The sequence below is a fragment of the Podarcis gaigeae genome, assembly GCF_964106915.1.
Source record: "Podarcis gaigeae genome assembly, chromosome: 2".
Lineage (NCBI taxonomy): Eukaryota > Metazoa > Chordata > Lepidosauria > Squamata > Lacertidae > Podarcis > Podarcis gaigeae.
This window is the reverse complement of record NC_139679.1, coordinates 122,863,429-122,882,684: the sequence shown is the minus strand read 5'-3', so window position 1 is coordinate 122,882,684 and position 19,256 is coordinate 122,863,429. Positions and strand designations below refer to the sequence as shown.

General features: G+C 47.7%; 1 protein-coding gene across 1 annotated transcript in view; it reads left to right on the top strand.

Annotated features, from left to right (window-relative positions):
- The first annotated feature begins 1,377 nt into the window (after positions 1-1,377).
- LOC310837242 (uncharacterized protein) overlaps positions 1,378-19,256 on the top strand; it is a 39,972-nt gene continuing 22,093 nt past the window's right edge. The window contains exons 1-9 of the mRNA XM_083723457.1: positions 1,378-1,426; positions 3,030-3,176; positions 4,126-4,206; positions 6,894-6,976; positions 9,520-9,646; positions 11,705-11,785; positions 12,774-13,098; positions 15,880-16,199; positions 17,779-17,958. Coding sequence (XP_083579583.1) covers positions 3,143-3,176; positions 4,126-4,206; positions 6,894-6,976; positions 9,520-9,646; positions 11,705-11,785; positions 12,774-13,098; positions 15,880-16,199; positions 17,779-17,958 — 1,231 coding nt within the window. The 5' untranslated portion in view covers positions 1,378-1,426; positions 3,030-3,142. The remainder of the gene's footprint in view (positions 1,427-3,029; positions 3,177-4,125; positions 4,207-6,893; positions 6,977-9,519; positions 9,647-11,704; positions 11,786-12,773; positions 13,099-15,879; positions 16,200-17,778; positions 17,959-19,256) is intronic.

Genomic DNA, 19,256 nt, shown 5'->3' with positions numbered 1-19,256 from the left:
CATTCTGGATTAATTGTAGTTTCCGGGTCACCTTCAAAGGTAGCCCCACGTAGAGCGCATTGCAGTAGTCCAAGCGGGAGATAACTAGAGCACCAATTTTTATAAAAAGGGATCCAGGGGAGTTGCAATGCTTTCTAAGACCAGTTGGTGGAAACCCCAGAAAAGTGTCTTGTCCCCCCTCCCCGACATTCAAAACCATAGCTGCTTCCTTCTATGTTGATCCATTTCAGCTAGCAGCCACCGGTAGCCCTCTCCCCCATGGATCTGTCGGACCCTCTTTTCAAAGCTATCCAGGCTGCTGACTGTGGCAGTGAGTTCCACAGTTTAAGGTAAAAAAAGGTAAAAGGACCCCCGCTGTGCGGCATGAGTGTGTGCTGCGGAGTGAGGAGTGGGAGGGAAAGTGCATTTTTCTCCCCCAGGAATACCCCTCTAGAAATGCAAGTTATGGCTTTAACGCGTAGCGAATTGAGCTCTGCCTTTTTAAAGAATATATACAGTAGATATATATAACCATGAGATGCTAAGCTATATATAAACACCCTCGCTAAGCATCTCAGGGTTAAAGGGAGAAAGGCGGGCTTCCTAGACAGGCGGCAGCCGGGGCGAGCGGGGGTAGGGGGGGGTGCGTACGCCTTGGAAAAAACACTTTCCCTTCCGGCCCGGCCCCCGCGTGGGAAAGGAGCGTCGGATTTTCCCACGCGTGGCTGCGCTAGCCCCGCCCCATTCCCCGAGAGCGCCCGGTGAGTGCAAAGGGCATTTGGGGGGCAGAGGAAGCCCCCCAGGACAAAGAAAGGGGGCTTGGGGAAAGGGGGGAGAGCCGAGGAATGGAGGACAAAGGCTAGGGAAGGAAGGGGAATGATTTCCGGTACAAGGGCGGCGAGGGGGGGTGGTGGCCGGAATTGGAAATTCCTACCGAGCACCCATATTTTTTTTGGGGGGGTGTCTTTCTTTGCTCCTCGCTGCAGAGCAAAGGAGCCCCCACCCCTCTCCCCCACTCAGGATATTCCTCCCACTCCAGACCAGAAGCAGGATTGCACTGCAAAGCTGCTTCTATACCGAGTCCGAACCTTGGGTCCACCTAGCCCAATACTGTCTGCACAGGCCGGCAGCGGCCCTCCCCGGCTGGCAGGCAGGCAGGCAGGCAAGCAGGGGGTCTCTCTCCCTAAAGATGCCTGGGATTGACAGCGGGACTTCATGCAACTGCTCCGCCTTATATTGAATCAGGCAATTCTAGTCCAGTGCTGCCCACACTGGCTGGCAGCGCCTCTCCAGGCTTTGCAGGCAGGGGGCCATCTCCAGGCCTGCCTGTTCCAGCTGTTGGCAATCGCAGGGGCTGTTTGGCATGTCCCCCCCCCCCTTGGCTTTTGCTAGGCTCTGCAGTTCACCAGACACACGACTCGCAGGGATGAAAGACTACGGTCCTCTGGTGAGCAGAACCCTGCGCAGAAAGGTTGCGGCGTAATTGGGGAAAAGGCAAATAAGAGGCGGCCCACAGGGCATTGAGAAAGCGGGGCAGAGGAAGGCTTTTCCTCTGTCTCTCCTAATGCAAGAACGTGTGGAATGTTGGAAGATTCGGGAGGGAGAGAGAAAAAACACAAAAGTCCTTCTCGGCTTTAAAAAAGATGAGAAAAATTCAGAGGACGAGAGGGCAGTCAATGGCTAGTGGCCAGGATTGCTGTTATCTTCCTTTATGGCCAGAGGCAACGATTCTTCTGGGTACCAGTTGTCTGAAGCCACAGGAGCGGATCCTATCCGTGGTTGGATCCTGTCCATGTTTCTCCCACAGGCATCCACTGTGACAACAGGATGTTGGACTAAATGGGCCATTGACATCATCCTGCAAACTCTTGCTATGTTCTTCTACCTACCATCTTGATATATTTTTACGAAACTGCAGATTAGAACTCTGTAAATGAATAGTAGATAGATAGATAGATAATTTATTACGGTCGGAGGCCAGCTTATAAAACACACTTGTGGGTACAATCCCAGAAGGAAAACAAACATTTAAAACAATGTACAACAATAAATCTAAAATCTAAAAATGTGATAAGCGTATAGAAGCTTAAAACTTTAAGATAAGCTAGGGCAGAGAGATGACTCAGGGAACCGAGTTTGGGGTTTTTCTTAACTAACTAGTTTGGGTCGGAGGATGGTCTGTACACAGAATCTGGCGACCATCCAGGTCATCTTATGATCTTTGCCTAACAGGAAAAGGTCAATGTTTTGCTTTTGCGGGAGTTCAGCGAGCCTCAAAAATAGTAGTTTCCTTTAAAAATATATAGGCCCACCCTTCAATAATGTGCCTTTCCAACACCAGGTGTAAACTTTTTGTTCAGATTCAACTAATGTTTACTCGGCGTAGACCCACTGAAATTAAGGGGTTGAAGTTGGTCATGATTAATCCATTCAGGGGGTGCAAAAGTTAGATGAATGCAAGCCAGATTATACTACTGCTTCTTTATTAGTTAATTTTTTTCTTTACATAAACTAGCAAAGGAATATGGTGGAATGGCTGTATGAAAACATGGCTTTAATATTAAACAAATGTAAGGTTTAGATGCAACGCCAGGGAGTACTTTTTCAGAATGCAAAGATCTGCAGGTGACTAATACTGTTCCTGGCATCCCTGAAATGAAAGAATGTTTTTAGCAGCACCCGAACTTCGGAACTCTCTGCCACTTGACACCAGGCTAGAGCCTTCACTGTACTTTTTTGGGCAGCTGCTGAAAATATTTCCGTTTAGGCGAGCCTTTTCAGAGCCTGCAAAAAATGTCTGTTTTTCAACCTGCTTCCAGCTTATCGTTGGTTTTAATCGTTACTTCCTGAACGTTTTAGATAGTTGCCTTTAAAAACAGTTGTTTTATTCTTTTCGTAAGCTGCTAAATTGTTTTGCCGTGATTCCTGCAAAACAGGGGTTGGAGTGGGTAACCCATCGTGTGTCTCTTCCAGCTCTGCAGTTCTGTGATACGAACACGTCTGCCTGTCTGTTCTGTGTCTGGTGAGAACTGTGTGCTTTTTCCTTTCAGCTTCCTGTTTCCTTAAAGGAGGTGGCTGTTCAATTCACCAAAGAGGAGGAAAAGGAAGAAGCAGAGTGGGTTCTGTCGAGTCCAGTCCAAACAACTCTCTGTACAGGGGAGTCATGCTGAAGAATGATTGGGATGTGGAGTCTCTAGGTAAGAATCCCGTTTCCCCCTCTTCCAATAGGGAGCTGGGCATGTTTAGCCTGGAGAAGAGGAGGTTAAGGGGTGATATGATAGCCATGTTCAAATATATCAAAGGATGTCACATAGAGGAGGGAGAAAGGTTGTTTTCTGCTGCTCCAGAGAAGCGGACACGGAGCAATGGTTCCAAACTACCAGAAAGAAGATTCCACCTAAACATTAGGAGGAACTTCCTGACAGTAAGAGCTGTTTGACAGTGGAATTTGCTGCCAAGGAGTGTGGTGGAGTCTCCTTCTTTGGAGGTCTTTAAGCAGAGGCTTGACAACCATATGTCAGGAGTGCTCTGATGGTGTTTCCTGCTTGGCAGGGGGTTGGACTCGATGGCCCTTGTGGTCTCTTCCAACTCTATGATTCTATGATAGATCAAAACAGCCTTCCTCCATGTTGGATGTTTTGGACTACAACTCCCATCATTTCTTTAAATTTATATTCCACCCTGCTTCCCAAAAGGAGCCCAGGACAGCAAACAGTTCTGTAATTACACTTATACACACACACACACACACACACACACACACACACACGAAATAAAAGCATATTTTAAACACCTGAAAGCTATTTAAAACTTCTGAAAGCTATTGAAAACATATTAAAACATCTAAATACAACACAGTGAAACATCTAATACAAATTTAGGAACAGATGCATCCGAATCATCTGTCTGGGTCTGCCAAAGGAAAAGTTTTCAGCAGGTGTCTGGAAGAAGACTGTAATGATTCCTGCCTAGTAATCAAGGGGCAGGGAGTTCCAATGTACAGGAGCTGCTTCAACAGGGGTGATGGACTAGATGGGACTGATCCAGCAGCCTATTCTCATGCTCTTATGTCTCGGAAGGTAGGTGTTGGGCATCCCAGAGAATCCACAAAAACAGCATGGTTTTTTTTTCCTTTTTCTTTTAAAGAAGGACCTCAGATTCCACGGCCAAACCTCATCTCCTGGTTGAAAGAAGTAGAGGAGCAATTTGTCCGGGACGGATCTGCAGGTAGGGCCTTTTGACGTGCTCTGGGACTCTGTTCGCGTCTGGTTCCCTTGAGAGGCCAAGCTCATTCTGGGGGTTCATTAGGCAAGGAACTGAAAATCACACTGCCTTTAGATAGATCTATGGTGTGGCCAGATATGGAATACAGTGGTACCTCAGGTTAAGTACTTAATTCGTTCCGGAGGTCTGTTCTTAACCTGAATCACCACTTTAGCTAATGGGGCCTCCTGCTGCTCCGCGCCGTCGGAGCACAATTTCTGTTCTTATCCTGAAGCAAGGTTCTTAACCCAAGGTAATATTTCTGGGTTAGTGGAGTCTGTAACCTGAAGCGTCTGTAACCCAAGGTACCACTGTACATTGTGCAGTTCTGGCCTCCTCCCCTCAAAATAATAATAATATATATATATTTATATGTCCTTCCAGTATAATGTCCTGCTTGGGGTTTGTGTGTGTGTTTTATATGTGAAAGATCAGAGGCAACTCGGATAAAATGTTATATGACAAAAGGAGCATGTGGCTGTGCTTTTATGTAGAGCCCAAGTTGTTAGCGGTTCTTCTTAATAAAAGTTAGCCCTTCAGTTGAAACGCTGAAGAAAATGGATATGCGAGAACCATTGCTGGCATCCGATTGTCTCAGAAAACAATGGAGTGCGCCTCAGGGGTGGGGGGGTTGAAGTCAAGTTAGCAGCACTGAAGTGGGGCAAAACAACAACAATAACAACAACAACAATTGTTTATTGTTTATACCTTACCCATCTGACTAGGTTTCCCCAGCCACTCTGAGGAATATTATTATTAATAATAATAAAACATCAAACATTAAAAACTTCCCTAAAAGGGCTGCCTTCAGGTGTCTTCTAAAAGTCAGATAGTTGTTTACTTCCTTGACATCTGATGGGAGGGTGTTCTACAGGATGGGCGCCACTACCAAGAAGGCCCTCTGTCTGGTTACCCATAACCTCACTTCTCGCAAGGAGGGAACCGCCAGAAGGCCCTTGGAGCAGGACCTCAAAAGGACACTGCAGAGTTCATATTATTGAGAAAAGGGCAGCCAGAAAAGTTGCAGCATTTGGGACCTTTTAGCTCAGAGAAAAGGCAAGTGAGAGGTAATAGCTTTATTCAACTATCACAAAGGCTGTCACGTGGAAGATGGAGCAAGCTTGTTTTCTCCTGCTCTGGAGGCAGGATTCGAACCCATGGCTTCAAGTTACCAGAAAGGAGGTTCCGACTAAACATCAGGAAGATCTTTCTGACAGTAAGAGCTGTTCATTAGTGGAATGGTCTCCCTCCGGAAGTTGTGGTCTCTCCTTCATTGGAGATTTTTAAGCGGTGGTTGGGTGGCCATCTGTCATGGATGGTTCAGTAGAGATTCCTGCATTGCAGCGGGTTTGTCAAGGTCCGGTTCATGGGCAATCGAAGTCCCGGCTGGGGACGTCAGGACCGGGGGCAAGATGGTGGGGTGGGAGCAGGAACGGGGGCCCAGGAGTCAGGAAGCCAAGAGTCCGAGGGTCAAGAAGCAGGGAGTCAAGAAGTCGAGGTTCAAAGATCAGGAAGCAAGAAGCCCAAGGCAGAAAGCGTGTTGCTGTGGCAAAGAGCTGAAGGGAAATGCTCTTGCTACCAATCGGCCTCACCTGTGCGGCCACATCTTGCCTCTTCAGAACAAACTTAGGAAGGCCCCAGTCCTGCAAAGTCCTACTGGTCACAGGGCCTGACTCCTGCACTCACTCCAGACAGGTTTGGGCTAGATGACCCCCTCAGGGTCCCTTCCAATTCTACAATTCTGCTATTCTAAGATTATAAAATAAGGGAAGTGGGTGGCGCTGTGGGTTAAACCACAGAGCCTAGGTCTTGCTGATCAGAAGGTTGGCGGTTCGAATCCCCGCAATGGGATGAGCTCCCGTTGCTCGGTCCCTGCTCCTGCCAACCTAGCAGTTCAAAAGCACGTCAAAGTGCAAGTAGATAAATAGGTACCGCTCCGGCAGGAAGGTAAACGGCGTTTCTGTGCACTGCTCTGGTTCACCAGAAGCAGCTTAGTCATGCTAGCCACATGACCCGGAAGCTGTACGCCGGCTCCCTCAGCCAATAAAGCAAGATGAGCGCCGCAACCCCAGAGTCAGCCACGACTGGTCAGGGGTCCCTTTACCTTTTAAGATTATAAGATGGAACATGGCATGGAGAGAGTAGGGGCAGAACCCGGCTTTCCGATCTCCCACAGGTGTCTGGTGGGCCACCGTGAAAACAGGATGTCTATTTTTCATTTATGTATAAATGTTGTAAACCAGTCCGATATTTCTGAAATGAATAGCGTCATACAGTGGTACCTTGGGTTAAGAACTTAATTCGTTCTGGAGGTCCGTTCTTAACCTGAAACTGTTCTTAACCCGAGGTACCACTTTACCTAATGGGGCCTCCTGCTGCCGCTGTGCTATTTCTGTTCTCATCCTGAAGCAAAGTTCTTAACCTGAGGTACTGTTTCTGGGTTAGCGGAGTCTGTAACCTGACGCGTCTGTAACCCGAGGTACAGCTGTATAAATATTTATCTCAGCAAATATACAAATCAAACCAAATTCCGCAGCCTCTCCTCAGGGCAGTTGCGCCTTAAATTGTGTCCTGCAGCAAATAGGGCTTCTCCAGCAAGCGACGCTGAAAATATCTCCGCTGGTGTGCTTTTCTTCTTGTCACCCTGACAGGCAGGGGACAAACGTCACTGGCGCGTTCCGGATCCTTTCCTCCTTGTGGCGAAGTGGAAAGAGCTGCTTTGCACCCAGCGCAGGTAGGGGAAGGATCCACGCTGAGTGGAGGTGATCGTCCGGAGAGGGTTGCTCCTCCCACTTGCCTCAGAGGCGGGGCTATGCAAATAGGTGTTAGGATATTTCCGTTCCACCTTAAAAGGGAGCAGGCTTTGTGAGTCACAGAGTCTGTGTATTTCCTGTTCACAGGATGTTTATGTTTTCTATTGCTTTTGTTTCACTCTCTGTGCCTGAGCATACCGAAGCAGGCAGTCATGTTTTTTCTTTGTTCTGTCCAACGCTGAATAAACTTCTAAATGATACTCTCCTGCGTGCAACTTTCGCTGTGCGAATTCTGCTGATAGTGCGTGCATCAGTTCTGGAATGTGGCAAGCTATTTTCTGGAGCTCATGTCGCTAATTGCTGATTCTGTATCAACGGGAGATCGATGGATGTCCAGAGACGACGTGGGGGCCATGATGGGCCATATCTCCCTGGCAGTATCCCAACAATAGGTTCCTTCGCTCCTTCAGTGGGAGGAGCCTCCCCCAGTTGAGTCCTGCCTGTTTCAAGGCAATGGGACTTCCTACAGCGCTCAAAATTTCAGGGTTTTGCGACCTGGCATGGTCAGTTTGAGATGTGTGCCGAGATGTGAGACTCGAGAGTAAAACTGCAGCCCCATGCGTTGCGCCGCAAGTCACCTGGGTGGCGCCGAGAGTCAAAATGGCACACCATGCGTCGCAAGAGTAAAATTGCTCTAGAAAAAAACCTTCAAAAACCCAACAACGTGGGACTAGACTTTCCATAACCAAGGTTTAAGGCTCCATTTGGCGAACAGCTTACATATCTGAGTTTCTAACACTGGGCTTATGGATGCACGGTGATGTGGGGTAAATAGGGAATCAGTGAAATTCACCTCTTCTCTTCCATGAGGGGCAGTGGGTTGTCAGCACCCGGGGCAAGGCAAGTAATTTGAAGAGTCGGACACGACTAAACGACTAAATAACAACAATTATTATTTATTATTAGTCTTTATACTTCCCTGGGCAATCAGCCGGGAGCTGCTGACAGCATGCAGACAGTCCCACAGGAGGCAGTGATGGCTGCCAAACTTTAAAAGAGGATTAGACAGATTCATGGAGCAACAGAGGCCTCAATGCTTCTGAATACCAGTTGCTGGAAACCGAAGAAAGGGAGAGAGCTGCCATGTCTGGTCCTCCTTGCTGGTTTCCCACAGGCATTTGGTCGGCCACTGTGAGAATAGGATGCTGGACCAGGTGGACCAGTGACCTTATCTGACTGGGACGACTCATTCAAATGGGTGGCATATAAATAAATTATTATTAGGACCCTTGTACCTACGGGACCGCCTCTCCTGATATGCCCCACGGAGGACCTTAAGGTCCATAAATAGCAACACCCTAGAGGTCCCGGGCCCTAAGGAAGTAAGATTAGCCTCAACCAGAGCCAGGGCCTTTTCAACACTGGCCCCGGCCTAGTGGAACGCTGTCTCATGAGACCAGGGCCCTGCAGGATCTGATTTCTTTCCACAGGGCCTGTAAGACAGAGTTGTTCCGCCTGGCCTTTGGCTTGGAATCAACTTAATTCCCTTCCCTCTTTCTTTTTTCCTTTCTCCTTCTGTGATGGAACTCCTATTTGGGGATTTCCCTGGCTTTTTTCTCGCCCACATAGGACCAGTCCAGATAGCTGGCCTTGGTGAAGACTTGAGGTTTTTATCCCCAAAAAAGTTTTTGAATGAGTTTCCACTGAAATGAGGCTGTGTTTTAATGTTTTAATGTTGTATTGTAATCTTGTTTTTTTAAGCTTATCAATTGTTTTTATGTTTGGTGTTAGCCGCCCTGAGCCCGGTCTTGGCTGGGGAGGGCAGGATTTAAATAAATGTTATTATTATTATCATTATTATTATTATCCAGCAAGCTGTTCTTTTGTTTTGTTTTGTTCTTTTGCTTTTCTGCTATTGCTTTGGTGAGTTGTTGTTGTTGTTGTTGTTGTTGTTCCGCCCATCTGACCAGGTTGCCCCAGCCACTCTGGGCAACTTCCAGCGCTATATAGAAATGCCATAAAACACCGTGTCAGGGAACTGCCATTGGAGCCAGAGGCGGAGGGAAGGCTCCAGAGGGATGCCGGAGAGGGTCCCAGTAGGGAGAGAAGCAGCCCATCTGCTGGGGAAGGAAATCAGCGTAGCACCAGTGGAGATGGGGGGCAGAAGGGGGAATCGGACTCTTCGCCGGAGACCAGCGGGGAGAGCATGGGTCCTCCGCTGCCCACACCCTCCCTGCGCGGAAGCCTTCCGCGCAGGGAGAGTAGGCGGAGACTTGGTGTCAAAGAACTTCTTTGCTGGAAGAAGTTGAAGAAACGCCCACTGACGGATCCTGCCAGCGACTGAGACAGCCACGGGTGAGTGGCTGTCCAGACAGAAAGGGTTCGCCCAGGTAGCCCAGCCAGGTGTGGCGACGATTTACGCACGAGCAACCCCTAGAACCATTACACCCCAGATGTTAAAAACATAGAAAAAGCAACCTGGGATAATGGTATATATTGCAGTAATTCTTTCTTCTTCTTTTAGGGTCTGGTGTCCTTTGAGGAGGTGGCTGTGATTTTCACGGACGAGGAGTGGGCTCTGCTGAATCCCGGCCAAAGGGCTCTGTACAAGGAAGTCATGCTGGAGAATTACCAGAATGTGTCCTCTCTGGGTAAGGACCCCATTTCCCCTTTTTGGATAGTCCTCCTGGGATTCTTATAGCTTACTAGTTAGGATGTTTCCAGGGAGTAAGGATGCAGTCAGTGGTCCATTCTGACTAAGCTTAGGCCTCGGGTCTTGCTTGTGGGCTTCCTGACGAAGCATCTCGTTGGCCCCAGTGAGAACAGGATGCTTGACTAGACAAATCTATAGCCTGGTCCAGCTTCATTCCTGACGTGATTCCTTCTGGCCTGGCCAATAAGTCAATGGCTTTTTAAAGTTGTGATGGGGAGTCAGTTGAGAAACCAGACGATGCTACCTGGGTCTCCTTTGTGTGGGATGTATCATCGCTGAAGCAGTCAAACACAACATTTCCTGTTGCCTAGAGTGGACACACAGGGGAATGTTGCTCCAGACAGGGAGGACTTCCTGTCATACCTGCTCTGGAGCCTCCTCCCCCTGTGTGTGACCAGGTAGATGGGCGTGACCCTACCAGACCCTATAAAAGGGCCAGCCACGCAGCCATCTTTGGCTTTTTGGCTCTTCTGCCATCTTCCTCTCTGCTGGCTCTTAGCCAGCCGCACACGGCTCATCCTGACAAAGGACGGAAGCCACGCGGTAGAAAGTCTGAGGACTTCTTTTCTCTACGAATGTAACTGTAACCACAAGACAAAGCCTGTCTTCCGAATACTACTGTGAACTGAATGTAAGTACGGTCATACCTTGGAAGTCGAACGGAATCCATTCCGGAAGTCCTTCGACTTCCGAAACGTTCAGAAACCAAAGCACGGCTTCTGATTGGCTGCAGGAAGCTCCTGCAGCCAATTGGAAGCTGCGGAAGCCCTGTCGGACATCTGGCTTCCTAAAGAACGTTAGAAAAGCGGCACAGTCACTTCCGGGTTTCGATCGTTTGGGAGCCAAAATGTTTGAGAACTAGGCTGTTTGACTTCCAAGGTACGACTGTAAACTTTACTTTTACTTTCATACAAGACTGCCATGTTGTTATTATTTTAAGAGGGAAATAAAACGGGGAAACTTACCAGGAACAATCCAGACTGGATTGCTTAACTTAAATGATTCTAATGAATCCATCAGGTTGCTTCCAGCAATCTGCAAGGGAATGTGTGCTGCTGCTTGCTCACTAGTGTGAGTGAGGACGGATAATAATAATAATAATAATAATAATAATAATAATAATAATAATAAATTTATTTATACCCCGCCCTTCCTGGTTCAAAAACCAGGCTCAGGGCGGCTAACAACAAATTGTAAACAATTATAAAAGCAGCATAAAATACAGTATAAAAATATGAATAAGAATAAAATTCAAAATTCAAAAATCAATTTAGGGGAAATAAGCATTAAATAATCCCCAGGGATAGCTGTCTGAATTGATCCTACTTGGGCCAGTGAGGAGGCCAGGGGAGAATTAGCTGTAGGGTCTCAGAATGGGTAATCTTCATAAAAGGGGAGGGGGAGGGAAGAGAAGGGAAATCAAAGATCAGGCTGAATTCAAATTAAAGGCCAGGCGGAATAGCTCTGTCTTACAGGCCTGACAGAAGGAGGTTAAATCCTGAAGGGCCCCATTATCATGGGACAGAGCATTCCACCAGGTCGGAGCCATCACTGAAAAGGCCCTGGCCCTGGTGGAGGATAGCCTGACTTCCTTAGGGATTTATTTAATCAATAAATCCTCTCCTACCTTCCTCAACATTCTCCTACTTTGGAGGTGGTGGGCTGGTCCAAACAGGAAGTCTGCTCTTCTCTCTGCAAAGGGGAAGGAGAAGTGTGATGCGAACAGAGCTGACTTGTCTTGCTGGGTTCCTGCCTCGCATTGCCAGACGGAGAGCTTGAACTCCCAGCTGAGTTTAATGCCTAAATCAGGGCAGAACGAAAGCAAGGCAAGAGGAATAGATACCCGGCAAGGCGCAAGCTAAGGTGCCGACCCAACAAGCAACACTCCCACCTCACCTTCCTTTTACTATTTATTTGCTTTTTATTGTTTCTGAATAATTTTGCAGCCACGACTACCATAAGTAAGAACTTAATATTTCTCCATTGTCCCTCAAAGAAGGGCCTCTGGTGCCCAAATCTGATCTCGTCTCCTTGCTTGAAGAAAAAGAAGACCTGTGTGGCCAGGAGACCTTGACAGGTAGGTCTGTAGATCTTTTTGAGTCTGTGCATCGGCCAGAAATGGCGGGACGCTCTCAGATAGATATAGGCCTGGGGAAATCCATCTGATAACTGAGGGGTTTCAGAGCAAAGCCTGCCTTTTCAAGCCATCTAAAAGCCTTGAGTTTTACAGATACGCCATTTGAAAGCCTTTTGTGTGTGTGTGTGTGTGTGTGTGTGTTGCTTTTAGCAGGGTCTGCAAGAGGCGGGAACAGCCAGCATCTTGTGGTTCATATTATGTATATTTTTTATACAGTGGGATCTCGGTTGTCGAATGTAATCCGATCCAGAAGACTGTTCAGCTTTCGAAACGTTTGACAACCGAGGCGTTTGACAACTTCTGAGGTGCGTTCGAAAACGGAAGCATTCACTTCCAGATTGTTGGTGTTTGAAAGCCAAAAAGTTTGACTTCCAAAGCGTTCGATGACCGAGGTTCCACTGTACTGTAAATAAAATCAGAGAGCACACACACACACACACACACACACACATATTTACACACTTAATTATCTAGTGTAAACCAATTTGAGATCTTTCAGATAGCAAGCGATCTATACATGGAATAGATAAATATGTGAGTTGAACATTCCCCCAGCCTTTGTGGTCATATCACAGTCCCCATCATCTCCTATTGGCCTGGGAGAGAATAAAGGACAGACAAAAGAGCCAATCAGTTGTGCTGGGGGCTGGATCAAGGCCAGGGGAAAGACCCATTGGTTGGCATTACAAATATTAGCACTTCCTTCGGCTTCCATTTCTTGTCAGGCGCAGCTTTCCTAGCAAGCAACTGTCCTGGCTGAACTGTTTTCCCAATTAATTTTCTATGAACTGCAAATCAACCAGCAGGATCTAATTTGTGGCAGGATTGGCACCCCCAGCAAGACTTGGAAAGCATGTCCAGTCAGAGCCATTTTTATTGTTTATGGAATTGTCCGCACTCATGTCCAGTTTCTCTCTTGGTCTTTCAGCTGGGGATGTTTGGGAGACGGACAGCGAAAGCAAAGCTCCTCCGGCGTCCGAGGAAAGCAAGAATGGCCCAGAGACCGACGTTGGGCCTCAAGGGGCAGCGAAGGAGCAGGAAGGAAATAAAAACAAGGAGAAGAAGACGAAACCCGCTGCTCTCTTGGATAGCGACTGCTATGAAGTTCCGGTCCACCCCAAAACTCGTAGGAGGCAGAGGAAAAAAGAGTGCCCCGCCTGTGGGAAAAGATTCGCTCGTAATTCAACGCTCAACGGCTACACAAAAAGCCGAATAGGAGAGATACCATGTCTGGAGTGCGGGAGCAGACTCAGGTGAGGTTTTCCTTCTAGAGATGCTCAAGGGACCTGTTTCCAGTGGTTATTTTATGTAGATTTGTGGATCAAGCTTTATCTCCTCTCAGGTGGAGCTGCTGAAGGTCACGGTGGTTTCTATGCAGTTTATAATACAGCCATACCTCATGTTACTTTTGCTTCATGTTACGTTTTTTCAGGTTGCGTCCTGCAGTGACCCGGAAGTACTGGAAAGGGTTACTTCCGGGTTTCGCCGCTCGCTCATGCGCAGAAGAGCTAAATCGCGCTTCGTGCATGTGCCAAATCGTGCCGCGCACCTGCGCAGGTATAACGCTTCAGGTTGCAGGCTTTTCATGTTGCGAATGGGCATCCAGAACGGATCCCGTTCACAACCAGAGGTACCACTGTATAAGTCAATCTGTGGTTGGGTTTTTTAATATAACCTCCCCCCACCCCTTAAAACACACACATCGTATTGGGAGTAAAGACAAAAGCATGTATCATACAGATAAATATGCACAAGGTCATGCACATCTTCCATATTATATGCATTATTATTATTATTATTATTACTACTACTACTACTACTACAGTGGTGCCCCGCAAGACGAATGCCTCACAAGACGAAAAACCGGCTAGACGAAAGGGTTTTCCGTTTTTTGAGGCGCTTCGCAAGACGAATTTCCCTATGGGCTTGCTTCGCAAGAAGAAAGCCCATAGGGAAATCTCCGGGGACCTCTTTTAAATGCTGGTGGTGGGGAGCAAAGCCTTTCCCCCCCCCCTCCGGCCATCAGAAAAGGTCCAGGAAGGCCGGCGGGGGCCGAAAGGCTTTGCTCCCCACTGCCAGCATTTTAAAAGCGGTCTGGGATAGCAGGGAAGCGCTTCCCGCTATCCCGGATGGCTTTTGAAGGCAGGCGGGGGGGAGCAAAGCCTTTTGCCCCCCGCCCGCCTTCAGAAGAGGTCCTGGACCTCTTCTGAAGGCTGGCGGGGGGCAAAAGTCTTTGCTCCCCCCTGCCTGCCTTCCCGGGAGAGCGGAGAAACGCAGCGCAGCGTTTCTCCGCTGTCCCGGAGGGCTTTTGAAGGCAGGCGGCAGGGGGGGGGCAAAGACTTTCGCCCCCCACCGGCCTTCAGAAGAGGTCCAGGACCTCTTCTGAACGCCGGCGGGGGGCAAAAGTCTTTGCTCCCCCCTGCCTGCCTTCCCGGGAGAGCGGAGAAACGCAGCGCTGCCTGCCTTCCCGGGAGAGCGGAGAAACGCAGCGCTTTCTCCGCTTTCCCGGACGGCTTTTGAAGGCAGGCGGCGGGGGGGAGCAAAGACTTTCACCCCCACCAGCCTTCAGAAGAGGTCCAGGACCTCTTCTGAACGCCGGCGGGGGGCAAAAGTCTTTGCTCCCCCCTGCCTGCCTTCCCGGGAGATCGGAGAAACGCAGCGCTTTCTCCGCTTTCCCGGACGGCAGCGCTGCCGCCCGCCAGCATTTTAAAAAACCCCGGGACAGCGGAGAAGTCCTCCGCTGTCCCGGGGGTTTTTAAAATGCTGGGGGTGGGAAGAAAAGCCCTTGTCCCCCCCCCAGCCTTCAGAAGAGGTCGGGGGACAGACTGTCCCCGGACCTGGACTGAAGGCGGTTTCCTTAGGAACGCATTGATTGATTTTCAATGCATTCCTATGGGAAACCGTGCTTCACAAGACGAAAAACTCGCAAGACGGAAAAACTTGCGGAACAAATTAATTTCGTCTTGCGAGGCACCACTGTACTACAATTAATGTATTCATGGCCTTCTGAACTGTCTCATAGCAATGTACCCTACTCTCCAACATTTCTCCAATGAAAATAGAGATGTCCTATTCCATCATCATAATTTTATTATTTATACCGCGCCCATCTAACTGGGTTGCCCCAGTCACTTTGGGTGGCTTCCAACAAATTAAGACACACTAAGACATCACCGTCAACAACAACAACAACACTCATCTGACTGGGTTTCCCCAGCAACTCTGGGCAGCTCCTAACAGAATATTGAAAAGACGATAAAACATCAAACATTAAAAGCTTCCCTAAACAGGGCTGCCTACAAAGTCAGATAGTTGTTTATTTCCTTGACATCTGATGCGAGGGCATTCCACAGGGCAGGCGCCACCGCCAAGAAAGCCCTCTGCCTGGTTCCCTGTAACCTCACATTTCGCAGTGAGGGAACCGCCAGAAGGCCCTCAGAGCTCAGCCTCAAACTTCGGGCTGAACGATGGAGGGTGGAGATTCTCCTCCAAACATTAAAAACTTCCCTATACAGGGAAACAATGTATTGCAAACAATATGTAGCAAGAACAGAACAGAACATCACATAAACCGTATAGAATAGTTAACAAATCATCAGTAAAAAATTTGCGGCCTGGAAGTGCTGGAAGTGCTGAATCGCAAGCCGCACGTTCGCAGACCTGCTGCTTCCCGCACAGATCACGTTTGCAACCCAAGTATCCACTGTATTAACAAAACAACTTAAAAAACCAGCACAATTACAGCAAAATTTATATCATGGGATTCACAAAGCACTACAGCATTCATAACCTGTAAAACAATCTTAACAACTATAACAAAAGAGTGACCAAAAATAAACTAAGCACTGTTGAATTCATACACGAACTCTTTTCAGCCCTCATGACTCAGCCATACTAAAGGGTATTCAGTCTCCGCTACCTGCACAAAGGTGAACTGAGCAGGTGCCACAAACTAGCTAGTCTTTGCAAGGGGGTTTATCTTGTTTGTCTATTGCATAACAACCATAGTTTCTTACTCCTGCCCGTTGCCGTAGGTGGACGAGAGAAGAGACCCAGAAAATGCTCTGCATAATAGCACATAGCCCTGGCATAAAGGTGTTCATGAGCAGCAGCTCGGCTACCAACGAAAGATACTGGAGAGCCTTGCAGATCGATATGCTGGCTGAGGGCTACGTCCGGTCCACCTGCCAGCTGCGGGCCAAATGGAAGCGCCTGAAGATCGACTTCTTCAATCAGGGCTTAAAGGCGGCCGACGGAGACGTCCGGGTGAGGCACCCCCCTCCCTTCTATAAAGAAGTGACGTCCATCTGGCTTGCAGCTGGGAAGCCACCGTTCGGGGAACGGAAAAAGCCTGGTAAGTTTTTAAAAGAGGGGGGACCTGATTTGCAGGGTTCCCCCCTTTTTTGCCAATTATTTTGTATTTTCCATATTTTTAACAAATTAATTCAAATTTAACACAAATTTAAAAGTTGACTATCCCCCCCTTTCAAGGTGCTTCTTTTCTGCCCCCGCCCCCCTTTGCTGCTCATAATGAAGTACAGTGGTACCTCGGGTTACATACGCTTCAGGTTACAGACTCAGAAATATTGCTTCAGGTTAAGAACTTTGCTTCAGGATGAGAACAGAAATCGCATGGCGGCGGCGTGGCAGCAGTGGGAGGCCCCATTAGCTAAAGTGGTGCTTCAGGTTAAGAACAGTTTCAGGTTAAGTATGGACCTCCGGAACAAATTAAGTACTTAACCCGAGATACCACTGTACAGTGGTGCCTCGCAAGACGAAAATAATCCGTTCCGCGATTCTCTTCGTCTAGCGGTTTTTTCGTCTTGCGAAGCAAGCCCATTGACAGCTTAGCGGATTAGCGCTGCAGCTGTCAAGCGGCTTCCAGCGATCAGCTGTTAAGCGGCTTATCAGCGGAACAGCTGATAAGCGGCTTAGCGGCTTAAGAAAAGGGCGAAAAAAGCGAAAAAAACCCACGGGGGGATGCAAGATTTTTTTCGTCTTGCGAAGCAACCCCATAGGGAAATTCGTTTTGCGAAGCGCCTCCAAAACGGAAAACCCTTTCGTCTAGCGGGTTTTTCGTCTTGCGAGGCATTCGTCTTGCGGGGCACCACTGTACTTTTTATTTCTAATACTTTCCCCTGCGTTCTATTTCCATCGACTGTGCTTGTTCAATTTCTGCTTAGACTTTTATCTATCTTCCCTGTTAATCAAGTAATCTTCTTTTATCCATCCATATAAATCATTAAATGGAACGTGGGTGGCGCTGTGGGTTAAACCACAGAGCCTAGGGCTTGCCGATCAGAAGGTCGGCGGTTCAAATCCCCATGACGGGGTGAGCTCCCGTTGCTCGGTCCCTGCTCCTGCCAACCTAGCAGCTTGAAAGCACGTCAAGTGCAAGTAGATAAATAGGTACCACTCTGGCGGGAAGGTAAACGGCGTTTCCATACGCTGCTCTGGTTCATCAGAAGCGGCTTAGTCATGCTGGCCACATGACCCGGAAGCTGTATGCCGGCTCCCTTGGCCAGTAAAGCGAGATGAGTGCCGCAACCCCAGACTCGGCCACGACTGGACCTAATGGTCAGGGGTCCCTTTACCCTTTACCTTATAAATCATTAATGTTAATTTTAAATCATATTTCCTCCAACGCAACATTCACCACGTCTTTATACGTTCGCAACATTCTAATTAATAATTCTAATTACAGTGGAACCTCGTTTGTCGAACGTAATCCGTTCCGGAAGACCGTTTGACTTCTGAAACCTTCGACAACCAAGATGTTATGCAGTCCTCTAACCCAAACAAACCTTGATCTCATCCATATTCCTCATCCCAGTATCTTACCTTTCTGTCCTCTGCTAGAATCTGTAAACGGTTGATTTGGCTTGTTCGCTGATTTGACGTTCCACTCATGCTGGATTCTCTCTCAATTTCAGTGGTGGATGTGTGGGAGACGGACAATGAAAGCAATTCCACAAATGGGGAGCCGCCGTTCAGAAGGCCCTGTCACTGGGCAGCGCCAGCCGGGCAGCAGACAGAAGCAGCCCCACCAGCAAGACCTCCCTTACCAACTGTAGGCTCTGAGATCAGTGATACCCAGAGAGTCGCTCCTTTGGGTACTTGTGTCCCAAAATACTTGTTTGTTTTATTTAAGAATCTACAGGCCGAATAAAATGCCGACATGGCAAAACTGGTAGGAAAGCTCAGGAACAAAATCTTCAATAAAGAAAGGGGGCAATTTATGATTTATTTAGGGGAACGCTGTAAGCAGATGAAAACACTAGCAGGATTTTGATAACACTTGTAATGTAGCAAATATCATGGACAATATGGAGAAGTATAAAATATGGATTATGAAATAATATGCAGTAGAAAAGGTTGACAGGGTGTTTAACTAGAAAACTCTCAGGGTCCTTTCCATCTCCACAATTCTATGGTTCCACATTGAAATTGAAATACTTTATTGTCACTTGTACAATATGTATACAGTGAGATTACAGGAGCACCCCCCACTCAGCTCTCTTAGTCTTAATTCCCCTCGTTTACTGACGCACACCCACCAAACCCGAAAGTCAGTTGCCCTGCTGTTATCTTTTCATTCAGCAGCCTAACAGCCCACGGATAGAAGCTGTTTTTAACCCTGTTGGTGCGACTAATCGTGCTTCTATATCTTCTGCCTGAGGGCAGGAGCTCAAGAGAGTGCTGGCCAGGGTGTGAATCATCCCTGAGAATTTTCCTCACTCTCCTGAGGCAACGTTCTTCCGCTATTTCATCCAGCAGATTCACGGGGCAGCCCATAATATCTCGTGCTGTATTCACCACCCTCTGTAGGCACTTCCTATCAGTTGATGTCAAACCAGCATACCACACCGTGATGCAGTATGAAAGGACACTTTCTATTGTTGACCGGTAGAAGGAGATCATCAAATGTTGATTGACATTGTTTCTTTCGCAATATTCTGAGGAGATGGAATCTCTGTTGTTATCTCTATGATAATCATAAGACTAATCTATCAATGAAATTCTGCTCAATGTTGATCCAAAGCAGATTCCAATGTACAGTTAGCAGAGTAAAAACTTGCAAGATTTCCCCAAAATAGACCAATTATATTTCATCCAGCAGAGCTTTACTGCTACTGAAGGCAAACAAGCATAATGGTCACAAATCCAATACATTCAGGATTGGCACTGTCCACAAGAAACCCAGTTGCAGCAGAATTAACTTAAACTTACAATAACTTCTTATAAAACTAAACGTTAACACTAAGCATACTTAGCATTCCACACCAGAAGGAAAAGAGAGAGAAAGTGTAAAACCCAGGCTCCTACTTTTATAGCCAGCATGATCTTGACTGAAAGAGATAACAGACCCAGTTTAAGCCAGCTTCTCTGAAGGAATAACCCAAACATCATG